The sequence below is a fragment of the Nematolebias whitei genome, chromosome 15 (genome assembly GCF_014905685.2).
Source record: "Nematolebias whitei isolate Nwh7 chromosome 15, NemWhi1, whole genome shotgun sequence".
NCBI lineage: Eukaryota > Metazoa > Chordata > Actinopteri > Cyprinodontiformes > Rivulidae > Nematolebias > Nematolebias whitei.
The window spans coordinates 25,912,563-25,936,670 of NC_056512.1; the positions used below are offsets into that span (position 1 = coordinate 25,912,563).

At 43.5% G+C, this 24,108-nt stretch overlaps 1 protein-coding gene across 1 annotated transcript in view; it reads left to right on the plus strand.

The window, feature by feature from the left end:
• Nucleotides 1-24,108, plus strand: part of grapa (GRB2 related adaptor protein a) — an 85,904-nt gene that overhangs the window by 13,985 nt on the left and 47,811 nt on the right. Inside the window, exon 3 of the mRNA XM_037689537.1 lies at nucleotides 729-848. Coding sequence (XP_037545465.1) covers nucleotides 729-848 — 120 coding nt within the window. The remainder of the gene's footprint in view (nucleotides 1-728; nucleotides 849-24,108) is intronic.

The following is a 24,108-nucleotide window of genomic DNA, read 5'->3' on the forward strand; positions in this document are numbered from 1 at the left end:
ACACACACACACATACACACACTTTTTGTAAGATGCATTGCTCAAATCAAAGACAAAATTACTTAAAAAAAAAAAAAAAAAGAAGTACAAATTCCATGTTTACTGTTCTATTGTGATTAAAATTAGCATTTATGCAAATAGCCAATTACTGCATCCTACTTTTATTTATATTTTACTCGTCTTTTTTTGGGGACCCCCATGACCCAGAAAGGATGAAGCAGGTAACGATAATGTATAGATGGACGTCTTTTTTGTAATTGTGGTTGTAAAAAAGCCCCGACACCAGGCAGTTTGTCAAGATGTTTGTGCTTTTGTTCGAGCCTTATGGTTCACGAAAGCAGAATTGTGCCTCACTCGAGCCTTGGATCCAAGCAAACAGCGCTGCTAAGCCAAAGTGATGAGCAAAATATGAAATGAAAAATGACACTATTACACGCTACACTGCTGACAGCTAAAGCCCAGTCCTTTGGGATTTGTTTTATGTACAGATTTAGCATCTGATTTTAAAATAACTTCACAAATGTGTCATATTTTTGCTCCCCCTGAGCTGTTCTTTTAATTTTTTGTCAGCACTGATCTGCACTTCAGTTAGACGCCTTCTCTCTCTCTCTTTTAGTCTTTTCCACCAATAACTTTTTTTTTTCTAGTCTAATAATAGAACATTAACATCAGTTGACTTCGTTCTTTCTGACTTCTTTTATTTCTGGATGTTTCTCTCCATCGCTCAGCTGGTTTGCCGGACGGATTTCTCGTGGCGTGGCCGAAAGCCGACTCCGAAACAGAGAGTGTGGAGCTTTCCTCGTCAGGGAGAGTGAGAGCGCTCCGGGGGAGTTCTCCATGTCCGTCAGGTACAGGACAATCACCGTGTACTGGTCACACAAAGTGCCGTTATGTTTTTTGACCATGTTTGTCTGTTAGCAAAATATCTCATGAACCACTGGATGAATTTTAGTTAAACTTGCAGAAAGGAATCCTTAGATGTACATCTACAAGTGATTAACTGTTGGAGTCAGTCTGATTCAAGCAGGCGGCCACAGCTGACATTTACCAATTCAAAAAGACAATAACTCAGTCATTTTTGCATAAATTGAACTAAAATCTGCTGTGGTAGCAGCTGAGAGTCTTTCCCAACACATATATTGAGCACGGCATTTTGGGCCATTGCATGAAATTTAATGGTAATTTCAAGATTTGACCAATATGGCTACCAGTCAACACTGGATGAGCTCAAGTCTCAAGCTCCTGGATGAAAGGCAGCAGGTGATATGCACTCATTCCAGAAGTGCTAGCTTGTAATCTTTTTTTCTGGTTCAGACCCATCTTAACTAATGAGATGTGACTAAATTAGCAAATCCATCTTCACATGTACCATTAGCATGAGTTTAACTTTTTTCCTTTAGGGTCTGAGCGTGTGCATTCGTGTGTGTCGATGTGTTTATTATTCATGACGATGGCAGAGGACCAGAGGAGGAGGAGGGTTGGAGGATAAGGTGTGAGGCGAGGTAGAAGGGCGAGAGGTAGGCTCGTCTTGTCGGACAGCGTGGGTTAAAGTGGGGCGGGGGTGATGGTGATGCAATGGAGACTTGGCTTTGGACCAGAAGGGACTGTTGGGATACTGGAAGAGGAGTGTATGAGTATACAGATCTGGGGTTTTGGCAGAACTGGCAAGAAAAGTGTGCTTTTCATCAAGTCCTTAAAGGTGTGGAGGACAAACATGAGGGGGATTTGGGTTTTGGATGTGATGTTGTGTTTGGATGTTTGCCTGGACAAGATTTCCCTCTCTCTGGGTAGCATTTTGGAAGAAAGGAAAGGAAAAAATAGGAAACGAAAAAGGAAAAAAATGAAGGAAAAGAACAAAGGAAAATGACAGAAGAGGAAAGGAAGGAAAGAAGATGAAAAAGAAGGGAAGAGGAAGAAAAAAGGAAAAGACGGGCAATAAATGGGAGTACAAGAACAGTAAAACGACAAATATGAAATAAAAGACAAAAGAAAGAAAAAACAAAAGTAGGAAAAAGGAAAGAACAGGATATGGTAAAGGAAAAGGACTAACCGAAATGTGTAATAAAATAGGAAAGGGAAGAGATGACAAGAAAAACGAAAGGTAAAAATAGACAAATTATATATAAAAAAAAAAGACATATGATTCCTCACATTTATTCTGCTGATTTCTAACGACTGACAGGCTGTCGTTTCCGCAGCAGTCTGGAAATGGGTCAGGTGTTGATGGTGTGAGCTGACGGCGCTTCTGTCAGAGCAGACGTCTCGACAGGAACACCCATAGATATCTTGGCCTCATCTGGGCTCAATGTCAATGCTCATTCAGATCCACTTTTGCAAACAAACAAAAAAAAAAGAACCCAAGATTTGTTTCGTTCCCGACTGGAAAACTCGGTCAAGACAGAAAACATAAAATCGGTGCAACGAGGCAAACCCCAGGAATTTTAAACCATGGTTAAATCTGGGAGAGTGGAAATTTGTCAACAACACAAGGAGCTTTGAAACGGTCCAAACTTCAGGACACTTTTTGAAAGTAAAGGCTTTGCTTTGGACCAGGCCTGTCAAACCATCCCGGTGGGGTTTTAGGTAGCTTATTCCTCCCATAAAGTCAAGTGAAGTGATGCCAGCTGAGACTTTCATAGAGATTCAGAAATCCATTTTGCCTGGCTAGACTTGCTCCCATTTTTTTTTTTTTTTGGTGTGTGTGTGTGTTTGTGTGTGTTTTAACTCAACAGTAGATGCACCCAAAGGATACATTTAAGTCTATTTCAGTTTTGCACTGAGCTGAAACTTGCATTTCTTTTTTTAAGTATAATTTGCTTTGTTTTGTACTTTAACAACTCCCATTCCATTCTATAAAAAAGGCTAAACTGTTACATTTTTACTTCCTGGTGCACAATTTTCAGCATTCACTATTAGTCCGTCCACGTACACACGTACGTGTTCAAGGTTCAAGGTGACTTTATTGCCATTCACATCAAATGTTCATGAGGTGGAATGAAATTGTGTACTCAAGGACCCAGTTACACCCAAAAATAGCAAAAATATAAAGTATAAAAAGAAACGCAATACAATGATCTAAGATATAAACTAAACAATAATAATTGAATATGTGTATTAAACAGCAACCTGAACATGAGTCTGTATGAGCACATGGGTACGAATACACCAGCTTACGGGTAAGAAATCAGAAGCATGGATAATCAGCAGCATAGATAAAGTGTCAAATCTCCAATTAAAGCAATTAAAGTGGCATTACAGTGTTTTTTTTCTTACAGTGATAATCCTGATTATAGATTCATGAGTCTAACAGCTTCAGGGTAGAAGCTGTCCCTCAGTCTAGTGGTTCTACACTTAATGCTCTTCAACCTCCTACCTGAGAGGAGCGGGGCAAAAAGTGTGTGTGCTGGGTGAGCGGGGTCCTTCATGATGCAGGTGGCTCTCTTCCTGCATCTAGAGGTGTAGATGTCTGTGATGGTGGGGAGGCTGACTCCAACAGACTTCTGTGCAACCTTCACCACTCTCTGCAGAACTTTTATTTCTGCAGCTGTGCAGCCCCCGTGCCACACGTTAAAGAGACTAAAAAGTAAAGAATGTGTACCACTTAGGGGTGGGCGATATGGCTCAAATATAATATTGTGATATTTCAGAGCATTCTGACGATAACGATAAATTTTGCGATATTTAAAAACCAAACAGAAACTATAGTTATTTGATAAAATTAACTGAACATGTTGCTTTTCAGTATTACATAAAATTTATAAAAACAAGAGGCAATTTTACTGAAATTACTTTATTTAGTAAAGTATTCAGTCTCCAAGTATACAAATAAAAAATATCCTTCTGTTATTTAGATTGAAAAAGTTTGCTCAAAATATAGATCAATAAATCCACCACAAAAACTAAAGTAGAATAGAATAGAAACAGCCTTTATCCCACAGATGGGAAATTCAAGTGTAACAGCAGCAACAGATAAAAAGATTTCACACAAAAGTTCCTAAATGTTAAAAAAACAATACAATATATAAAGAAATAAGATAAACAATATCAATAATAATGTTCAATATGTGTTTGAACATTGATAAGGACAGAATATTTACAATCCAGTATTACAGGCAGAGTGTGTGTTTCAGCAGAGGTCAGCATGTATTTAATCCTTACTGAGTTTGTTGGGAGCAGTGATGGTTGTAGAGTCTAACAGCTGCTGGGAGGAAGGACCTGCGGTAACGCTCCTTTGTACATTTAGGATGCAGTAATCTGTCACTGAACGAGCTCTCCAGTTCAGCAACAGCTTCATGCATGGGGTGGGAGACGTTGTCCAGCAATTATGTTATTTTAGCTAGAGTCCTTATGTCTCCCACCACGTGCACTGGGTCGAGGGGGCATCCAAGCACCGAGCTGGCCTTCTTGATGAGCTTATCTAGCTGCTTCTTCTCAGCTGATGATAAGCTGCTGCTCCAACACACAACACCATAGAAGATGGCTGATGCCACTACCGAGTCAAAGAAGGTCTTCAGGAGCACCCCCTGCACTCCAAAAGACCTCAGTCTCCTCAGCAGGTAGAGTCTGCTCTGACCCTTCCTGTAAAGTGCATCAGTGTTGTGAGACCAGTCCAGTTTATTGTTCAGGTGAACACCCAGGTACTTATAAGAGTCCACAGTATCAATGTCCACTCCCTGGATGTTCATTGGGGTCAGTGAGGTGGGTCTGCACCTGCGGAAATCCACCACCAGCTCCTCAGTTTTTGCAGCGTTGATCAGGAGGTGGTTCTGCTGGCACCAGTCCACAAAGTCTTGTGTCCACAGTCTGTACTCTGAGTCGTCCTCACCTGTGATGAGGCCGACTATGGCAGAGTCTTCAGAGAACTTTTGCAGATGGCAGTGTGGGGAGAAGATGGTGAAGTCTGCAGTGTAGAGGGTGAATAGGAATGATGCCAGCACAGTTCCCTGTGGGATCCCCATACTGCAGACCAGCATGTCAGAGACACAGCCCTGTGTCCTCACATACTGTGGGCGTCCAGTGAGGTAATCCAGTATCCACTGGGACATGTGGTGATCCACTCCTGATAACTCCAGCTTGTCCCACAGAAGTCCTGGCTGGATGGTGTTGAAAGCACTGGAGAAATCAAAGAACATGATCCTCACGATGCTTCCAGGTTTCTCCAGGTGGGTCAGAGCTTGGTGCCTGAGGTAGATGATGGCGTCATCCACCCCGATGCCAAGCCGGTAGGCAAACTGCAATGGATCCAACGAAGACCTCACCAGGTAGCGCAAATGGTTGAGGACCAGCCTCTCGAGTGTCTTCATCAAATGTGAGGTCAGAGCCACCGGCTTGTAGTTACTGAGGTCCTTGGGATGTTTGGTTTTTGGTACCGGTACCACACAGGTCTTCCACAGTTATGGTACTTTCCCCAGCTTCAGGCTCAGATTGAACATAAATCCCATGATGCCGCACAGTTGATCTGAGCAGCACCTCAGGAGCCTGGAGCTGATTCCATCTGGACCTGCAGCTTTACGCACCTTGATCTTTCGCAGCTCATTCCTCACCTGAAAAGTTGAGAGGGACAAGATGGAGGTGGGGGAAGGGTGCTGTGAGATGAAGTTTCCTGGAATGAAGGGAGAGGCTGGAATGAAAGTGCAGGTGATTTCCCAAAATAACTAAATAAAATGAAGCTTAAGATCTGTTGAGCATAAATGTAACATACAACAAAATATATGTTGCCTTTAAATGAGTTATAACTTCCAGAACTTGTAACAAGGTGATCAGCTGACCCTGAAACTTGTGATGTTTCAGCTTCCTCTCTTCCTGCAGGAATGACTCATTTCTCTGATGCTCTGTCTTTCATCACATGACTGTTCTTGGTCCATGGACTGTGGAACTAAGATAAAGACCTGCACGTGTTTGTACCGGCAGTTTAGAGCGGGGGAGACGCAGCCCGCACCGGCAGCTCAGAGCTGGGTGGGGAGAGAGAAAAAAAAGACGAGTGGCAGCTTAGAGCGGGGGAAAGGGAGAGACAGTTGAGTTGTCTGTACCTGCAGTTTAGAGCTGGATGGAGAGACAGCTGAGCTGCGCGTTGTTTTTAGCGTTTTAGCTAGCTAGTATTGTGCGCAACTAATTAGCGCCACACCAGTACCGAGAGGTGGAGGGGGGGTGCGCAATTTGGTGTGGTTGCTTGACGCGCTCGGTTCTCTTAATGGGGTGGGGCACCCTGACATATTACATCATAAAATTAGCATATCATGATATCATTTTTTTGCCCGGGCAAGCTTTGTTTTACCTGTATTATCATGAACGATATGATATGGCCCATCCCTAGTACCATTTATACATGAGCCATGAGAAAACACTTTAGGAAATCAGTGACTGAAGCCAAATTCGATTGAGTGCATGAGGAGAAACAGGATCCTCTCAGAAGCTACAACTGCAACCACACGTGTCAATTTGCAATTCCCATTCCATTGTTACGCGTGCTTTTGTTTGCCAATGACTTCTAGGAAATGTTCTGCCTGGAAATGACTAAAAGCAATGAGGGTCATTTTATTCCTTTTGTGTTTTGTTTGAATATGATTCTGGTCAGGCAGTGAATGAAAACCGGACACTTTCCTGAGGCTCTCTTCCTGTATCATGAGGTAACAACAGTGTTGCCAGGTGTACGATAATTATCGTATTTGTACGACAATTTTGCCCTCTGTACGATCAATAATCCCAAAAAAGGCCAAATATACGATAATTTGACCATTCCATGAATGTGTGGTTGTAATCGGTTGTCATCAGCCAGTCGCAACTGTCTGTCTGAGTTTTTTTGTGAACTCTTAAGGCATCTGTGTCCACTCGTGCTTTTCTAAATGTTACCTACAAGTGATGTGCATGCGTTTGCCTCAAAACAACAGCCATGATTGGCTGAATAGTCCGCTGCGCCCGCCCCATGAGTGAGGAAAAAGAAAAGAAGAAGAAGCAGAGCCGGTCTGGAAGCGGACCCATCACTACTATAGTGTATAAATAGATTTGTTACTTTGGTTATGACGGGTATACGATAATTTCCTTCAAAATACGATAATTTTATGTCTCTAGTGCAATAATCCTACATTTTTCACCTGGCAACACTGGGTAACAATAAGCCCTGTTGTTCCTGATCCTGTTTGGAGGAGTCAGATGGGTTTACACAACTAAACGTGTGTTCTAAAGTCGAAACTCTTCTTTTATTTTGGTCAACTGAGATTGTTATTGGTTTTTAAAAAATGAGCAGGCGCTAACATTTCCCATTATTTGTTGCTGTTTATGCTGTATCTGAGCAGTTTTGGTTAGTCATTTAGGTTTATGTAGTAGTCACCAACTCCTAACATTCTGTCATCAAAGTTCATGCTCAATAATCCAAGTAAAAACCCAACAAAGTTCAGTCAGGTCATCTGGACGGTTTATTTTTTTGTTGAGACAACTAACATTCCTAACATTCTGGTTCCAGCTTCTTTCAGACCACATGGCTTCCGTTAGTAATCAGCGCACCTGTTTCCACTTGCTCATCTGACCCAAGCATCTTGTTTTTCCGCAGGTCATTGTCAAGGCTTCCTGTTGTTTCCTGTTTTTGTCACGTTGCGTTATGTGCTCCTCGACTGCAGCCTCTTTGGTTCATGCAGTTCTGACGTTGACGCTTTCTCCTGCTGTGCTTCTCCCACATTTCCAACACAACTTTTAATGCCACTCGGCACATTCTCAAAACATGGCAGGATTTTAAAGTGATCTCCAAACTGTTTACTGACAAAATGAACCCTTTAGCTGCAAATATTTTCACTCATTAGCCTTCGAGAAAGCAGTTTGCATGTCGTTTTTAACATTTTTAATGTGACTACCACCACTGTGACACGTCCTCAGATTCCACTTGCTCCCACCGGCTGATGGGTCATACAGAAAGTACTGAATCTGCCCGTTCATTGAATTTGTCATCAGTCATCATTAGGCTCTTATCAGTGGTATAACTCCGGGGGGCAGCGTTAAAGAGAACCGACCCACTGAGCTGGGCTTACATTACAGCTAAACCTCCACTGAAATTGAACTATAACGCACAGTGAGTTCAGCGTCCCATGAAGATCATCGCTTCAGGGCTAATTTCACACTTGATGAACCTCACGAAAAAAACAAACACAAGATGGATAAATTACGACACCATGAGAAAACGAGTCAAAGAAGTGATAAAGCGAACAAATAATTTTATGTAATTAGGTGCAAAGCTCAGTAGGCTTAAAGCATCTTAAATCAATAATGTTCATTTTTCGACAGCAATTCTTAATCAGGGCTGCTAAAGCGCATTTTGTTAAACAACAAAGTTACTGTGATAGAGCATTAAAATAAACTGATGAGACTGCAGTCAAATAGAAGCTTGTTGCAGTACTGCAGGCAAATTACTGTTTTTTTAGCTTAAATTATGTTTTTTGCAAAACTAAATATTTATTTGAGTGTTCCGTGAAACAAACCAGATCCTTTAACCTAGCTATGAAAAGCTATGAACAATAAATATCTTACCTGTTGTAAACAGCTCTTTGAATAACCTTAGTTTGGAGAAATAGAGTTAAATTCTGTTTGTATTCATGAGCTAATGGCTAGTCGGAGCGGAGACAATACTAAAAGTGGACTGCTGCTACATTAAAACTACTCAAATCTTTAAAATGTTGCAATAATTCATGCTAATAGTGTTTTCTGAACCAATATCACATTAAAGGTGTTGCGACAGAAATACTTTCTCATTCCTGTCAAAGATGCTCCATGCTCCACTGTAAGTGCTACAGCTAGCTGCTGCTGCTACATTATATAAATTTTGTGTAAAGTATTTTAATTGCAAAAACTTATTTTAAAAAACTAGCATATTGTTGGATAATTTCATTATCATATCATCAACTCATTAAATAAATAAGCCATGCAAGGAAACTAGAAGATCTTTTCAACCCAGGTTTAATCTTGCAAGAGCAGCAGCAATTGAAAACCAAGATACAAGATGTTCCACGACGCCCAGATCACAAGGTCTGTCCACAGACAGCATAAAGGAGCATCAACGTATATGCTTATCAGCAAAGATGAGGTCAAGATAACTCTGCTTTCCAGCTTAGGGGCCTTGAAGTTTATCAGGTGTGCAGGCTCCGTGCTCCTGCAGGTTCCACTTTGTTCAGTCAAAACAATTCTAACTTACGCACATAGTTCTATAACATTTGACATTAGTAAATGAAAAACATCCATGACCTTTACATCCCCCATCACATATCATCTGCATACTTGCAGACCTAAGTTTTGAATGATTTGTTAGTGGTCGGAGTATGTGACAGTAATGACTCTCAGCTACTGCCACAACTAATATTAGCTCAGCATCTTAAAAACGGACAGAGGTATACACGTTTTTGTGTTTGCTAAAGTTGGTTAGCTGTGGCGGCCACATTAATCGAGGTCGACTTCAAAACCTAATCAGCTGTTCTTTAGTGATCTGTTGATCACTTTCTGAAAGTTTCATTATAACTTTCCAGTGGTTCATGAAATATTTAGCTAACAGACGGACAAAGAAACAGAGAGTGTAATACATGATTACCAGCCTTTTATTCCAGCAGGTAATGGACACACTTGACTAGTCTTTAACTCATCATCAATTATATCGGAGCTAAACTTTGTTTCTGTCACTCACAAATGTGATTTCCACTACCATTTTTAGCAATTAACAAATTCTCCTTTAATTAAGTCTCTTTACACGGAGGTATTGCTTTCACCACAACGAAACAAGTGTCAAAATAGCACAAATTGAACAAAGTGTGAAACTGAGACACTTGTGAAGAAGAGATAAAAAGGAGAGAACAACAAAAAAGCAGCAGAATGCACAAAGTAACAAAAGCAGCTTTATCCTGTAGGAGTTAAAACAATACGAACACTAACTGACAAACGAGGAGCCAAAGCGTCCCTTCTCTTCCACACAGCATCAGGGCCCTCAGATGCTCCATTGCTAAATTTAACCCCACTGTTCAGTGAGTGAAACACAACTGAAAAGACAAAAAATGTAAAAGCATGGAGAAAAGAGGAAAACGTTGAGTAATATGGAAACAGACAGAAGGAAGGAGTGAGTGGGTGGATTTGGTGGGTGATGCAAACTTTTGCTTTGCTGGAACTGAAATAAATCCGGCTAGTTTAGGAGATAAAGCTTTCAGGTCGGAGCCTTCGTTCTTTTGACCACCTTTTGAAATGTATTAAAACGTTTTTAGTTTTATATTAGTCATTTTTAATCATCTTGACTTTTGCTCCTGCACAGTTTAAATGTCTTGTTGTTGAGTGAAACAACAAAACAGATGTGTACAAAATAAAGAATAATAAATTAACTGATTATAGACTGAAAGTGCTGTCAGAATATTACAAATATTCAAATCTCCTCTTGCAGAATCAAAAAACTAATAGAAGAATCTATAATGTATATGGTGAAGGAGGGATTAATAATAATTATAATAACAATAAGAAGAAGAAGAAGCTGAAGAAGAAGAATTACAGTAGATATTTCTTGTAAAATTATGTAGTTCAACATTCCCATGTAAAGGTGAAAACAGCAGTCATTGCCTTTTGTATTTATTTGTTTATTGTTGTTTGTTTGTTCGATTACAGTCAGACCAAAAAAAAAAAATGGTGATGGAGTGTGGAAATCTTTCTAGAAAAGTTCAAACTTTTATTTATTTGCTTCTTTGTTTGTTTAAAAATAAGTTAAATCAGATCCAGTATTGGTATCGACCTCTGATACCAGCAAAATTAACGTATCAGATTTTTCTGATCCAACCTGCAGAAATTTAAAAATCCATGATGCATGTCTGTGTCTGCTGAAACGTCTCCACATGTGATTCCCTGACAGCTACTCTGCAAGTTGGCTTCAAACTATGGAATGAATTTCCTGAATGGAGGCGTGTCTCATGAGCCCAGTGTAATAAAACCCGCCTCACATTCAGGAAATCCATTTCATAGTTTGCAGCCAGCTACAACGTGAGTTGTCAGGACTGAGCAGCACTGTGGCTAACAGCTAACAAACTTTTCAGAATCACAGAATCAGAATCAGCTTTATTATCATTGCACTGAGATACACCGAGAACATGTACACGCAGTCGTCCGGAAGATGGACGAAGTGCACAAAGCTGCTACTATAACTAAACGCGGCCTTTCTTATCATTTTTCAGAATAATAATCTTAGATCGGAAAAGGGGGAGAAACATGAGGGTAGATGGTATTACAAAAAAAGATCTTTCACATCTTGTCTATCAGGACACGAGTTGAGACATCAACAAAAACTATACCAGCAAGCACAATTAAAACATGATTACATATGCGTTTAACGTCGAGGTGTTGAGATTAGTCTTTGAGCGCTTTTCAGATCAGCCGCAGTTTCTGAAGATGTTGTTTCAGCCGATAGTTCTGATAAGCCTGCACAGAAAGTTCTCGGGGGGGGGGGGGGGGGGGGGGGGATGATAAATGAAGCTTTTGTCCTTGGTTACCCATGACCCAGAAGAAATTTGATAGTTGGCCCGTCTCCGAGGCCGTCGGGGAGACAGATTCAGATAAGCTTTGCTTGTTAATTTTCTTCAGGCAGATTTTTTTCTTCAGCTTTGAGTCCATCTGGACATTCTGGTTACAAAAAAGCCTAATGGTGGGAATCCATTCCACTGATCCATGCTATGAGTCTCCTTCAAGGTCGATCCCACCGCGCTGACGAGTCCCAGAAGCCGCAGGTGGCCTGTGATTCTCATAAATCGCTTCCACCTTACGGTTTAGCTTGTAAACCAGATGATTTAGAGTTCCTTCAGCACGGACCAAACCTTCACACTGACTCGGAAGCTTTTCCATGGCCAAAACTGTTGTCGATGTCTTCTTCAATAGTCGATAAAACAGAGCCCTGCCAATGCCAAAAAGCAGAGTCCCTGCTATCGTAAATCCAAATATGTAAACGTCTTCAACATCCTCCTGAGACAGGACTGAGAGGCACATCAGCTGCCACACTCCCCACGGGTCCATGATGTACCCCACAGCGTGCGTCTCAGCTGGAAATGCAGGCTCTCCAGGACCTTGTCGTTTTGTTGAAAAAATCTTGTCGATAGCGTTGAATGTCCAGGATACCAGATCCATAATCTTAATTTACATTCGGGAGATGTGAACCAGGCACTTCAGACACACAGAGAGCAAAGGGGAAAGAAAAAACGGGAGAGGAAAGACGAGCAGCCACCTCAAGCAAGAGCGAGAGAGAAAAAAAATCATTGTAACATGTTCGCTGTGTGGAAGTATTTTACACTAAACACCGCAAGACAGCAACGTGCAATGTCTGCAGAGCCGCTGTACCGAGAGGAGGAAGCTCTGTCGTGACCTACAATACATCGAACTTAATAAACATTTCAAAAAGCACCACATTAAAGCATGCGAGGATTGTTTAGCCAGGCACCGCGGTAAAGTTATTTTTACATTGGACGTTCGAGCTCCGTGGCTTCAGTGATGTGTTCCTCTCGTTCAGTCTGAAGCAGGCAGTCTGACTTCGGTCAGCCATGCTCAGCCTGCCTAGCTTGGAGTAGCAGACTGAGCGCCGCTTTGTGGAGGAGGCCATCTTTGTGAAAATAAATCGTCCATCATTAAACAAGGGTGGAGGCCTCCGGGTTCAACTGTCCCCCTCTTACAATGCTGTTATTGCTAAAAAATCCTGGAAAAAATATTCATAAAAAGGCTGGACTCCTTTCTTAATAAAGTCAATATATTAAATGAACACCAGTACGGCTTCAGAAACAACTACTCCACATCTTTAGTTGTGATGGAGTTTGTGGAACACGTTGCTGCAGCAGTTGATCGGAAACTTAATACAGTGGGAGTGTTCATTGATTTAAGTAAGGCGTTTGACACTATTGACCATGAACGACTACTGTGGAAATGTGAACAATATGGCTTACGGGGGGTTACACATCAGTGGTTAAAGAGTTACTTGAGTAATAGATTACAATATGTACAAATTAACAATACAAAGTCACAAACTGAAACTATAAAATGTGGTCTTCCTCAAGGCTCGGTTCTAGGACCTAAATTATTTATACTTTATGTGAACGATATTTTTACAGTATCCAATATTTTGAAATTTATAATGTTTGCTGATGATACAAATTTTTTTCTTTCTGGAAAGAATATGGATTAACTAATACAAATAGTAGAAAAAGAGCTAGCTGAGTTAAAAAAGTGGTTTGATTACAATAAGTTATCATTAAATGGACAAAAAACAAAATTTATGGTATTTTCTGGTAATCGGATTTACAATAATGTAAAGTTACATCTAAATGGAGTTGAAATTGACAGAGTTTATGAGACAAAGTTTTTAGGTATCATTCTGGATAACAAACTTAGTTGGAAGCCTCATATTGAATATATTAGAAATAAAGTTTCAAAAACTGTTGGAATATTGTTTAAAATAAAAGATTTAATAAATGTAAAAGGCTTGCATATTATATACTCTTCTTTGGTTACGCCCTATTTGTCATACTGTGCAGAAATATGGGGAAATGCTAATAAAACAACTATTGACATATTAGTAAAGTTACAAAAAAAAGCAATTAGGCTTATTAATAAAGTGGGATATTGTGAACCAAGTAATAAACTTTTTATTCAAAGTAACACCTTAAAAGTTAATGACATTGTAAATATAAAAATACTGGAAATAATGTATAAAGCAGTGAATAAAAGTCTTCCTTCTGGAATTCAGAAATTATTTAAGTTAAGGGAGAGTAATTATAATTTACGAGGTTTATTAATATTTGAACAAGCTAAAGAGAAAAGTAAAGTAAAATCTAGATGCATTTCAGTTGTCGGTGTGAAATTGTGGAATGAATTGAATGATGAACTCAAATTATGTGCTTTTTTGTTGAGCTTTAAAAGGTCCATAAAAGGTAAAATTATAAAAGCTTATACTGTTATGTAGATGTATATATGTAGTGTTTAACAATGTATGTATGTAATGTAAGTATGCTTATACATATACACAGACATATTTTTATATAGATATGTGTATATGTAATGTATGTATATCAGAGTCAGTCAGAGTCAGAGTTTCTTTATTGTCATTCGCACCTCATGTGGTACATGTGGTGGAGCGAAATTATGTACACGGGGTCCCAGTTACATCCAACAATAAAATGTCTAAGAAAAACAGTAATAACATCTAAGATATGAACTAAGAAAAACATCAACTAAATATACACTAAGCACTCATAACATAAAACATTGAACATCAGCACAAACATGAACATGAGTCTGTGAGCAGATGTGCATGCATGAACACATCAACATTGAAACAGATCAGCAGCAACATGAAACAGATCAGCAGCAACATGATATGGTTTTTCACAGTGATTATTCTAGTTAGAGATTCATGAGTCTAACAGCCTCAGGGTAGAAGCTGTTCCTCAGTCTAGTGGTTCTACACTTAATGCTCCTTAACCTCCTTCCTGAGGGGAGTGGGGCAAAAAGTGTGTGTGCTGGGTGGGTGGGGTCCTTCATGATGCAGGTGGCCCTCTTCTTGCATCTGGAGGTGTAGATGTCTGTGATGGTGGGGAGGCTGATTCCAACAGATTTCTGTGCAGCCTTCACCACTCTCTGCAAAGCTTTTCTTTCTGCAGCTGTGCAGCCTCCATGCCACACATTGATGCTCGAGCACAGGATGCTCTCCACTGCACACCTGTAGAAGGAGGTGAGGACTGAGCTTCCCAGACCAGCTCATCTCAGCCGCCTGAGGAAGTAGAGTCTCTGATGAGCTTTCTTGATCAGGCTGGTGGTGTTGTTGCTCCAGCTGAGGTTGTCATTCATGTGTACACCCAAGTACTTGTAGCTGGAGACCACTTCCACCGCAGATCCTCTTATGTTCAGGGGGGTGTAGGTGTTTTTGTTCCTTCTGAAGTCCACAATCATCTCCTTTGTCTTCTTCACATTGATGTGAAGGTTATTCTCTCTGCACCAGCTCTCCAGGTGTTCCACCTCTTGCCTGTAGCTGGACTCATCATTGTTTGTGATGCATCCCACCACCGCTGTATCATCTGCAAACTTTACAATCTGACAGCCTGGATGGGTAGCTGCACAATCATATGTGAGCAGAGTAAACAGGAGGGGGCTCAACACACATCCCTGAGGAGAGCCAGTGCTGAGGGTTATGGTGGAGGAGGAGAGGTTGTGGATCCTCACTAACTGTGGTCTGTTTGTTAAAAAGTCTAGTACCCAGTTGCAGATGGAGGGGCTTAGTCCTAGTGTGGATAGTTTGTCCATCAGGGTTTGGGGGATCATGGTGTTGAAGGCGGATGTGAAGTCCACAAAGAGCATACGGACGTAAGAGTTTTTCTGCTCCAGGTGGTTGAGTGCAGTGTGGACCACAGAGGAGATTGCATCCTCTGTTGATCGGTTCTCACGGTATGCGTACTGATGAGGGTCCTCGTTGATGTTGATGGTTGTTTTGATGTGAGTCATGACCAGTTTTTCGAAGCATTTAGCAACTATCGGGGTGAGGGCCACTGGCCGATAGTCATTCAGACCAGTCACTGTAGAGCTTTTTGGGACTGGGATGATGGTGGCAGTCTACAGGCAGGTGGGAACTGTCTCCAGGGTAAGTGAGGTGTTAAAGATGTCTGCCAGCACCTCACAGAGCTGATCAGCACATTCCTTCAACACTTTTCCGGGGATGTTGTCTGGGCCAGTTGCTTTGTGCGGATTAATCCTTCTGAAGGTACTCCTTACTTCTGCTGAGGTCACGCTGAGATGCTCTTCATCCGGTGGCGAGGTGAGTCTGGTGCTGGGTGGTCTGTTCGGGTCTTCAAAGCGTGCATAGAACTTGTTGAGGGCATCAGGCAGAGATGGGTCTTTGGGACATTGTTCGCTCCTTCCTTTATAATCAGTTATGCACTTAATGCCCCTCCACATGCTCCGAGGGTCTTGTGAGATGAATTGACCCTCGATCCTCTTTGCATATGTGGCCTTGGCCCGCTTAATACCAGCAACCAGCTCTTTTCTTGTCCTACTCAGCTCCTCTGAGTTTCCAGACCTGAAGGCAGTGTTCCTGGCTTCCAGCAGGGTACGCACCTCTGCGTTCAGCCAAGGTTTTCTGTTTGGGTAGCTTTTAACATTTCTGATAGTGGAGACTGTGTCAGTACATGTACTAATGTAACCCAGTACTGAGGATGTGTATTGGTCAAGATCAAGCGAACCTCCATTTTCAGCAGCTTCTCTGAAAACCTGCCAGTCTGTTCGATCAAAACAATCTCTCAGTATGGGTCCACTGTCCTGGATCCAACATTTAACTTTCTTTTGTACCGGTCTGGAGCGTCTCAGTGGGGGCATGTAAGCAGGAGCCAGGAAGATTGAGATGTGGTCTGACAGTCCTAGGTGGGGGCGGGGTTCGGCTTTGTATGCATCTTTTACGTTCGTGTAAACACGGTCCAGCGTGCGGTCTCCACGTGTCGGAATCGTCACATGCTGATTAAAGCTTGGGAGACACTCCTTTAAATTCACGTGGTTAAAGTCTCCGGCTACAACGTAAAGAGCCTCGGGGTGTTTGTTCTGCAGCGAGCTGATGATATCATGAAGCTCCTGCAGTGTTTCATTAGCATTAGCGTCCGGAGGAATGTAAACAACTGTGATAAAAGTCACTGTGAACTCGCGGGGTAGATAATGTGGCCGACATTTCACTGTTATTTGCTCCAAAGCCTTCGAGCATGAGCTATTCACAACAGTACAGTTCGTGCACCAACTTTTACTCACGTAAATGCATACTCCGCCCCCCCGTGATTTCCCCGTTAGCTCGCTGCAGCGGTCCGCTCGAAAAAAAGTCTGTCATCCAGCTGGAAGACTGAGTCCGGCGTTTCACTTGTAATCCACGTTTCCGTGAGGCAAAGCACTGCACACTTCTTCATCTCTTCTGAGGCGCCCGCTCTCAGACGAAGTAAATCCACCTTGTTGTCCAACGAGCGGACATTCGACAGAAAGAGAGACGGCATGGGGAGTTTACCGGCTTTAGCGTTAGCTCGTAGCCTCACCATAACCCCCGCCCGGCATCCTCTCCTTTTAAGCCGGGAGCAGCGCTTCCTCTTCTGCCCGCTGGAACGCCTCTGCTGCAGCTTCCAGGTAGATGACTTTAAGATCTGCATTCTGCCGAGCGTAGCTTTGAGTTTGTTGCTGATTTCTGCTATATTTCATGGCAAATCCGCTCCTATTCTCATCAGTTCGGTTCGGCTATAGTTCACACGCATAAATCGCGCAGAGTCAGGCACAGAGTCAATATCAAAACTTCTAAAAACTGGGATGGTACCGGGAGCCTGTGAAGCTGCAACTGCTCTGAGCGCGGCCATCTTGTGTTCTTATATATATGGACAGTAGATATATTTTATTATTGAAGACTGCTGAGTCTATGAACAGGGTAGGCAAGTATAAGCCTCGGCTTCAGCCTATTCCTTTTTTGGTAAATTATTGATTTGTCAAAAAGTAGTCTATATTGTTTTCCTTTTTCTGTAATGCTAATTTACCAAAATAAAGTTGAGTTGAGTTGATTGCTAGTATCACTCAACCCCCTGTGAATAGTAAACAGCCATAAGTGTGCTAATGATCCATCGTTAGGCTGATGGTCCATCTTGACCATGTGAGCAGCTGGTTTTGGTTGTCAGCAGCAAACTGGTTGATCCACTCTGAGAAGGTGCTATTTACGAGACTGAGCTGAATACAGCACCTCAGACTGTTGAAGTGTTTCGGATGAGAGATGAAACCTGTCTAGATTTTTTTGCTTTGTTTGTTTTTTTGAATGTCCAGAGGACAAGATTGAACTTTTTTGGATCTATGTGGAATATTTTCCCAAATTATTTGTTTAATAAATTGGGGGGTATTAACTTTTTGTTGCGTTGCCCTTACTCAGTTGGAAAACATTTGTTACGTACTGTAACCCCAGATTCTATGAGTATAGGCGTAGTGGGTTTATCCCGATATGCAAAGCATCGCACTGAAAAATTTAGTCCACGCCCACCTGCTGTGTGGGCCCCATCCGGTCCGTATAAATTACGTTAAGAGCGGGAAATCGGCTCCCAAAAATAGCTTTTTCTTCAGCCATTTAGGAGCCAGTGAGGCCCGACGCTTAAAGGGCTACGCCTATACTCATAGAATCTGGGGTTACAGTACGTAACCAATGTTCTATTTCGTTTAGGCTTCGCCCTTTAAGAGCTGGACAGGAGGCTCTAAATCTGATGCTCTGTAGGCTTCAGAAATGGCCTCACACAGCCAATGTGACAAGCGCTGGGTGGATAACGGTCGACCTGCAATTGTATCTCTATAATGCACAAACAAATGTTGACGCATTGCAGCTGTGCACGCTATGTAACACGTCAACGCCCGCACCGGACAGAGGAAATGAAAAGACGCTACTTCTTCTGATCTGTGTGTGAAGGGGGGTGGGGGGGGACCTCCAACGATATCGCTCTTGATTTAAAAGAGCTTGTGATGTGTTTAGGCATAAAAGCTGGGTTTGGTCTTAAATCAGCTGAGCTGCCGTCAGCCTGAATTCTGAGACATGACGGAGCGACGGAGAGGGCAGATAAATCACTCACTCTCTTAGCGGATGTTAAAGCCAGCAGCAGGGCTGTTTAAAGACACAAGACTTTACGTGGAACCTGATCCAAAGACTCAAATGGAGCTTTGATCAGGACCTGCAGGACCAGTATTAAATCCCACTGTGAAACAAGTGGGTGTGAAACAGGCCTGCGTCTCTGTACACCTTTTAGAAAAATGCTTCATCAGCGGATGATTAAAACCTGTTCTATCTCCGAAACCTTTCATGGCAGGAAGAGATGGCTGCAGCGTACGTTTTAATTGTGCTGGACGCTAAATTTCTGTCCATCAGCTGCTGCAGAAAGGACAACATGCCACCTAATGCACATGAGGTGGCCTCTACAACCTTCTCTGTACACCAGCGCTGAAAAGCTGTCCGCTTTGATGTGTACAGCGCTGTGGTAGATGCAGCACGTGAAAACAGAATTGTGCGCACTACATCCCGTGGGCGACCCATCCTCTTTAAGCGGATCAGTTCAGCGGCCAGACCCACAGGTGCTGGCCTATTTCTGGGTAACTCCTGGTTGCTCCTCCTGCCTGGAGGAGAGCGTCCTCCCTCCATGGCAGTTTCCACGGGCACCCCGACAGCAGGCGTTGCAGGACTGGGAACCATGGTGCGCTCACGTGTTCGGGGGGCCACCAGGAGAGCTGTCAATCTTTCCTCCTGAACTCGGTTCAGGAACCGTAAAATCAAAGGAGGTGGAGGAAACGCGTACAGAAACATTTTGGGCCATGGGCTGTGGGCAAAAGCATCCACCCCCAGCGGTGGTTCGTCTCGTGGGCTCAGAGAAAACCATAATTGACACTGAGCGTTTTCTCGTGTCACAAACAGGCCCACAGCTGCTATTTCAATCTGAGTCAAAATGCTCCGTCAGAGGATGATTAAAGGTTGTTCTGTCTACGACAACTTTGAGACAAGAAGAAAACATGGTTGCAGCATACGATAATGGTGCTGGACACCAGATTTCTGTCCATCGACTGCTGCAGAAAAGGACAGCATGTCGTACAGTGGACATGAAGTGGCCTCTACGCCTTCCTCTGTACAGCAGTGCTGAAAAAACTGACCACTTGATGTGAACAGTGCTGTGGTGGTTACAGCACGTGAATCCTGAATCGTACGTACAACATCTTGAGAGAGCTCCATCCTCTCAAAAAGATCCGCACAGCGGCCAGACCACAGGTGCTGGCCTATTCTGATTAACTCCTGATCGTTCCTCCCGCCTGGTGGAGAGCGTCCTCCCTCCACGGCAGGTTCCACGAGCGCCCTGATAACAAGTGTCGTAGGCCTGGGAACCATGATGCATTCACGCACTTGGGGCAGAGGAGCTGTCAGTCCCTCCTCCTGAGCTCGGTTCAGAAAACCGTGATACCAGAGGGAGAGAGGAAGGTGAAAAAGCATTACGACCACAGGCTGTGAGCAGGCACGTCCACCCAGGGGTGGATCGTCCCGTGGCTCCACGATAATATAGTTGGCATTGAGCGTTCTCTCGTGTTGCTACACGTCCACAGGCGCTGGCAGGATTTCTGCGTGTCTGAGCCATAGCTCTGGGTGGAAGGTCCCAAGTCCTCGTGCCGCAAAGGACCGTCTTTGGACATCACATCCGCCCCTTGTTCGGGATACATGAGATGTACCCTACTCCAATGGAGAGCAGATTGGGTGTGCCCCACACAGCATCTGTCTCACAATGTGGCACATGGGTTGAACGCATACATCTCCTGCCAGTATGTATGCAACAGTCACTTGCTGTCTGTGTGAATCAAAAACCCTGATGATTCTGCAGTTCAAGGTCAGTGTTGAGTCACATTCAAACAACCCGTGTGACACTCCAAAAACATTTAAATGAGCTGCTGTGTGGAGAACCACAGCGTCCCCACAGCTTGTTAAATGTGTGTGCCTCTGTGAAAACTGACATGTGTGACGTAGGTCTGCTGATGGAAAACAGCTGATATCACTCAACCGGTTCACGTGAGTTGCACTGCTGCCACCTGTCTGTACAAACTGCTCAGCAGCAGCAGGTGTCCAGATAAAGCAGAATTAGAACGGCTCGAGCGCATAATGGAGTGTTGTTTCTCACAGTTCAAAAATTGACAATCTAGAATAAATCTCATCTTTCCAGTTCGTTGGGACCAGGAAGTGATGAGAGAGGGACCTTGTGTTTTCCTCTCCTTCTGAGACTCTGGAAATTACATTTTAATCAGAATTTCCTGAACTTCTGCGAGAGGGGACAAAATCTGTTCAAAAATGACAGAAAACGTCACAGAGTTCCTCCACACCAGGGTTTGAGCTGTACTGCAGCGTGAATCCCCGGATGAAAACGGTTCGCCCATCCATCTGGAGCGCGCGCTCATTGCCACCCGTTTATAAGTTATAAAGCTGGCATGCATTTATGCTGTGAAACTCACATGCATGCTGATGTGAGCTGGTGCGCGCTGAGTGAGAAAGAAAACACGCGCGCCCCCGAGCATGCAAAACGTTGTGCGTTTGCTGCGGGACGCAGCTCATCTGTGTTGTGCTCATGTTGTGTGCAGCTGATCCGTGTAAACGTTCGGGGAGCGGGTGCACGTATGAGCCGACATGTCCTGGAGTCGTGTGTGCGCGCCCTCATTCATGCGACACCTTAAGCCAGGATTGCAGCGGGAGCACGCATTGACACTGGTGCGGTCAGGAAGCAGCACGTGGCATCGGTGGGGAGAGGTTACCACTGGCTCGGTCTGCAGAAACACGTTCATTCTTGGCTGTGAATCACGTGAACTTTTAAGTGATTCCACGAGCTGCAGTATTAATTCAGAAAACCTTCTTCGAGGATGAAGGAGCGGAGCCGCTGTGAGGCTTGTGAAACTGCTGACGCCGCGGGAGCGCGTGTTTGACACCACTGCGATGAAAGATGTGTGTCGCTCCTGCCGAGAGCGAGATACGTTGCTGGCTCGTACCGCGGACTCACGTTAACGTTGACCTGAACGGCGGGCGCTGAGAGCTGCGTGCGCGCTTTCATGCCGCTGGAGCGCGTATTGGCACCGCTGACAGTGAATGAAAACAACCTTAAAAAGGCTCATTCGTGATGAGTGTGTGTGATGGGGCTGCTTGTCAGATAATCCATGCTGACAGCCTGGCTAAGACACTTCATCATAAAATGATGTTTATTTCACATCGTGTCATCAACACACCTCCAGCAAATCGACACCTGGTTATCCTCCCTTGAGCTCTGTTTGTTGTCCTGGAGGGCCCCCTGTTGGCGAAATCCGGGAAAAAAAATGAAGTTCCAGATGCTGGGGACGTCTGACGGGAGGGGTTGGCGTAGCAGAGCTGGGGAGGCGTTGTGCAGCCGTGGAGCATCTTGAAATGATCTCTCGCTGATGAAAAGAGGACCTCCAACAAAGCTTCTGCAGCTCTCCTGAGAGGAAGGTGGAGTGACGAGGCAGGAGAACCTCTGGGACCTCGTTCTCCAGCTGCGATGCGGGGCGGCAGACAGCAAAAATGGTGCACCGGTTGGGGATGACGTCAGCTGCCCTGTAGACGGAGCGTACTGCAGGGGCCGACAGCGTCGTTAGCAAGCAGCCGCTACGAGAGCGAAGCGAGCCGAAGGTCAGAGGGGCCCACCGTCTGTTCCCGCCTCTGAACGTGTACGCCAACAGCATAACGTGTTGTTCGCTGCAGCCGTGTGGAACACATGCTGGTGAGCTCAGTTGGAGAGCGGTGTCACCGTCTCGGTTACGCTAACCGGAGGCACAGGACGCTGGTCCACCTCGACATCTTGCTCCAATGAAGCCTCCGTCAGGCTTGGCTCCAGGGGGCACGGAGGGACTTTCCGCTCAGTGAACCCCCGCTCTGGAGATGGGTGCGGACTGTGGAGACCGGCCCCCCAATCTACCAGGAAAAAAAACGTCTGTGGCCTCGCCCGTAGGACGTCCTGTTGGAAAAACGAGGCCAGATGGATCAAGACGGTGAGCCGGAATGGAACCTAGTAAAAGCAACCTTCCCGCCGGATCATCCAAACTGGCGGGAAAGGCGTGGGACGTAAAAAAGGTCCCTTCATGTCAGCCGCCTCCTGGGTTACGCCGAGCAACCCCTGAGGGCACCGTCGGCCGTGAGCGGTGTGATCGCCGATGCGAAACGAGGTGGGATGGGGTGAGCATTCACTCAGTCCCCCTCCACAGACACGACAATCTCCAGGAGGGAATGAGCAGCGGGGGGCTGCAGCTGAGCGCTGCCTGTCCCGGAGGAACCATCCGATTCGCTCCGAGGGTCGGCGATAAGAGGAAAATTACAAGATGGCGTTGTCCAGCGTGTAGCGACCTGTCACTGAGAAATATTCCTCGGCGCTTACCTTGAAACAAGACTGCTCGTCAGCTTCTCCTCGGGAAGGAGAACTCACCGGACGACCGGAGGTCAACTGTCAGGCCAAGCATTCTTAACAAAGGTTGGTCATCTACACAACTTTCCTTCTTCGTTCTTCTGACAGTGCTATTAGCTTGCTGAAGAAAAAATGGGAGCCGATTTCCCGCTCTTAACGTAATTTATACGGACCGGGTGGGGCCCACACAGCAGGTGGGCATGGACTAAATTTTTCAGTGCGATGCTTTGCATATCGGGATAAACCCACTAAGCGACAGCCTTAAAGGGCGAAGCCTATACGAAATAGAACTTCCAATCAAGTTAGCTAAGTTTCATCAACAGGCTCTCTTATGTTGGACTCTGTTCTATAAACATAATTACTCTCCTCATAACTGCATCATATGGAATAATGCTTATATTTTATATTAAAACAAATCATTATACTTACATAATTGGGCTAACAAAAGTATTTATCTGATAAAGCAGTTACTTGACATTAATGGTGAATGGTATACTTACAAGAATTGTATTAACATTAATATTATTGATATTTCTCAAAAAGAATTTGATTTGGTCATTAACTCTATTCCTCATAACTTACGAGCACTAGCACAAACCATACATTTAGACAAATTATACTTTTATGATACAGTTTCTATTGAAGGTACTAATATAGTGCATAAAAATTTTAATAACAGGTTTATCAGATCTCAGTTAGTTACATTCTCTACTACCATAAGTAAACATAGATGTGGCTACTTAGGCAATAAACTATGGAGTGAAATCTTCTTATTGTCCTATAAATATATTTTATCTAATAGAATTAAAAGAATTTATATTTAAAATTTTACATAAATATTATCCAGTTAAAGACTACATTGGCCATTTCTACCCAAATGTCAGCAAAAGCTGCTCTTTTTGCCAGACTGAAGATGAAAGTATCGAACATCTATTTGTAGATTGTTTTCACAATACAATGTTCTGGTCAGAAATACAAAAACTGCTAACTGAAAATTTTTTAAAGTACATCGTGTTATCAAAAATGCAAATATGGCTCATCTTTAATAATTCATTCTTTTCTTCAGACAAACTATTCATAATAAATCTAATCATAATCATAGCCAAATATTACATATACACAAAATGAAGTGGAATGAAAAAATACCCTCATTTAATAATTT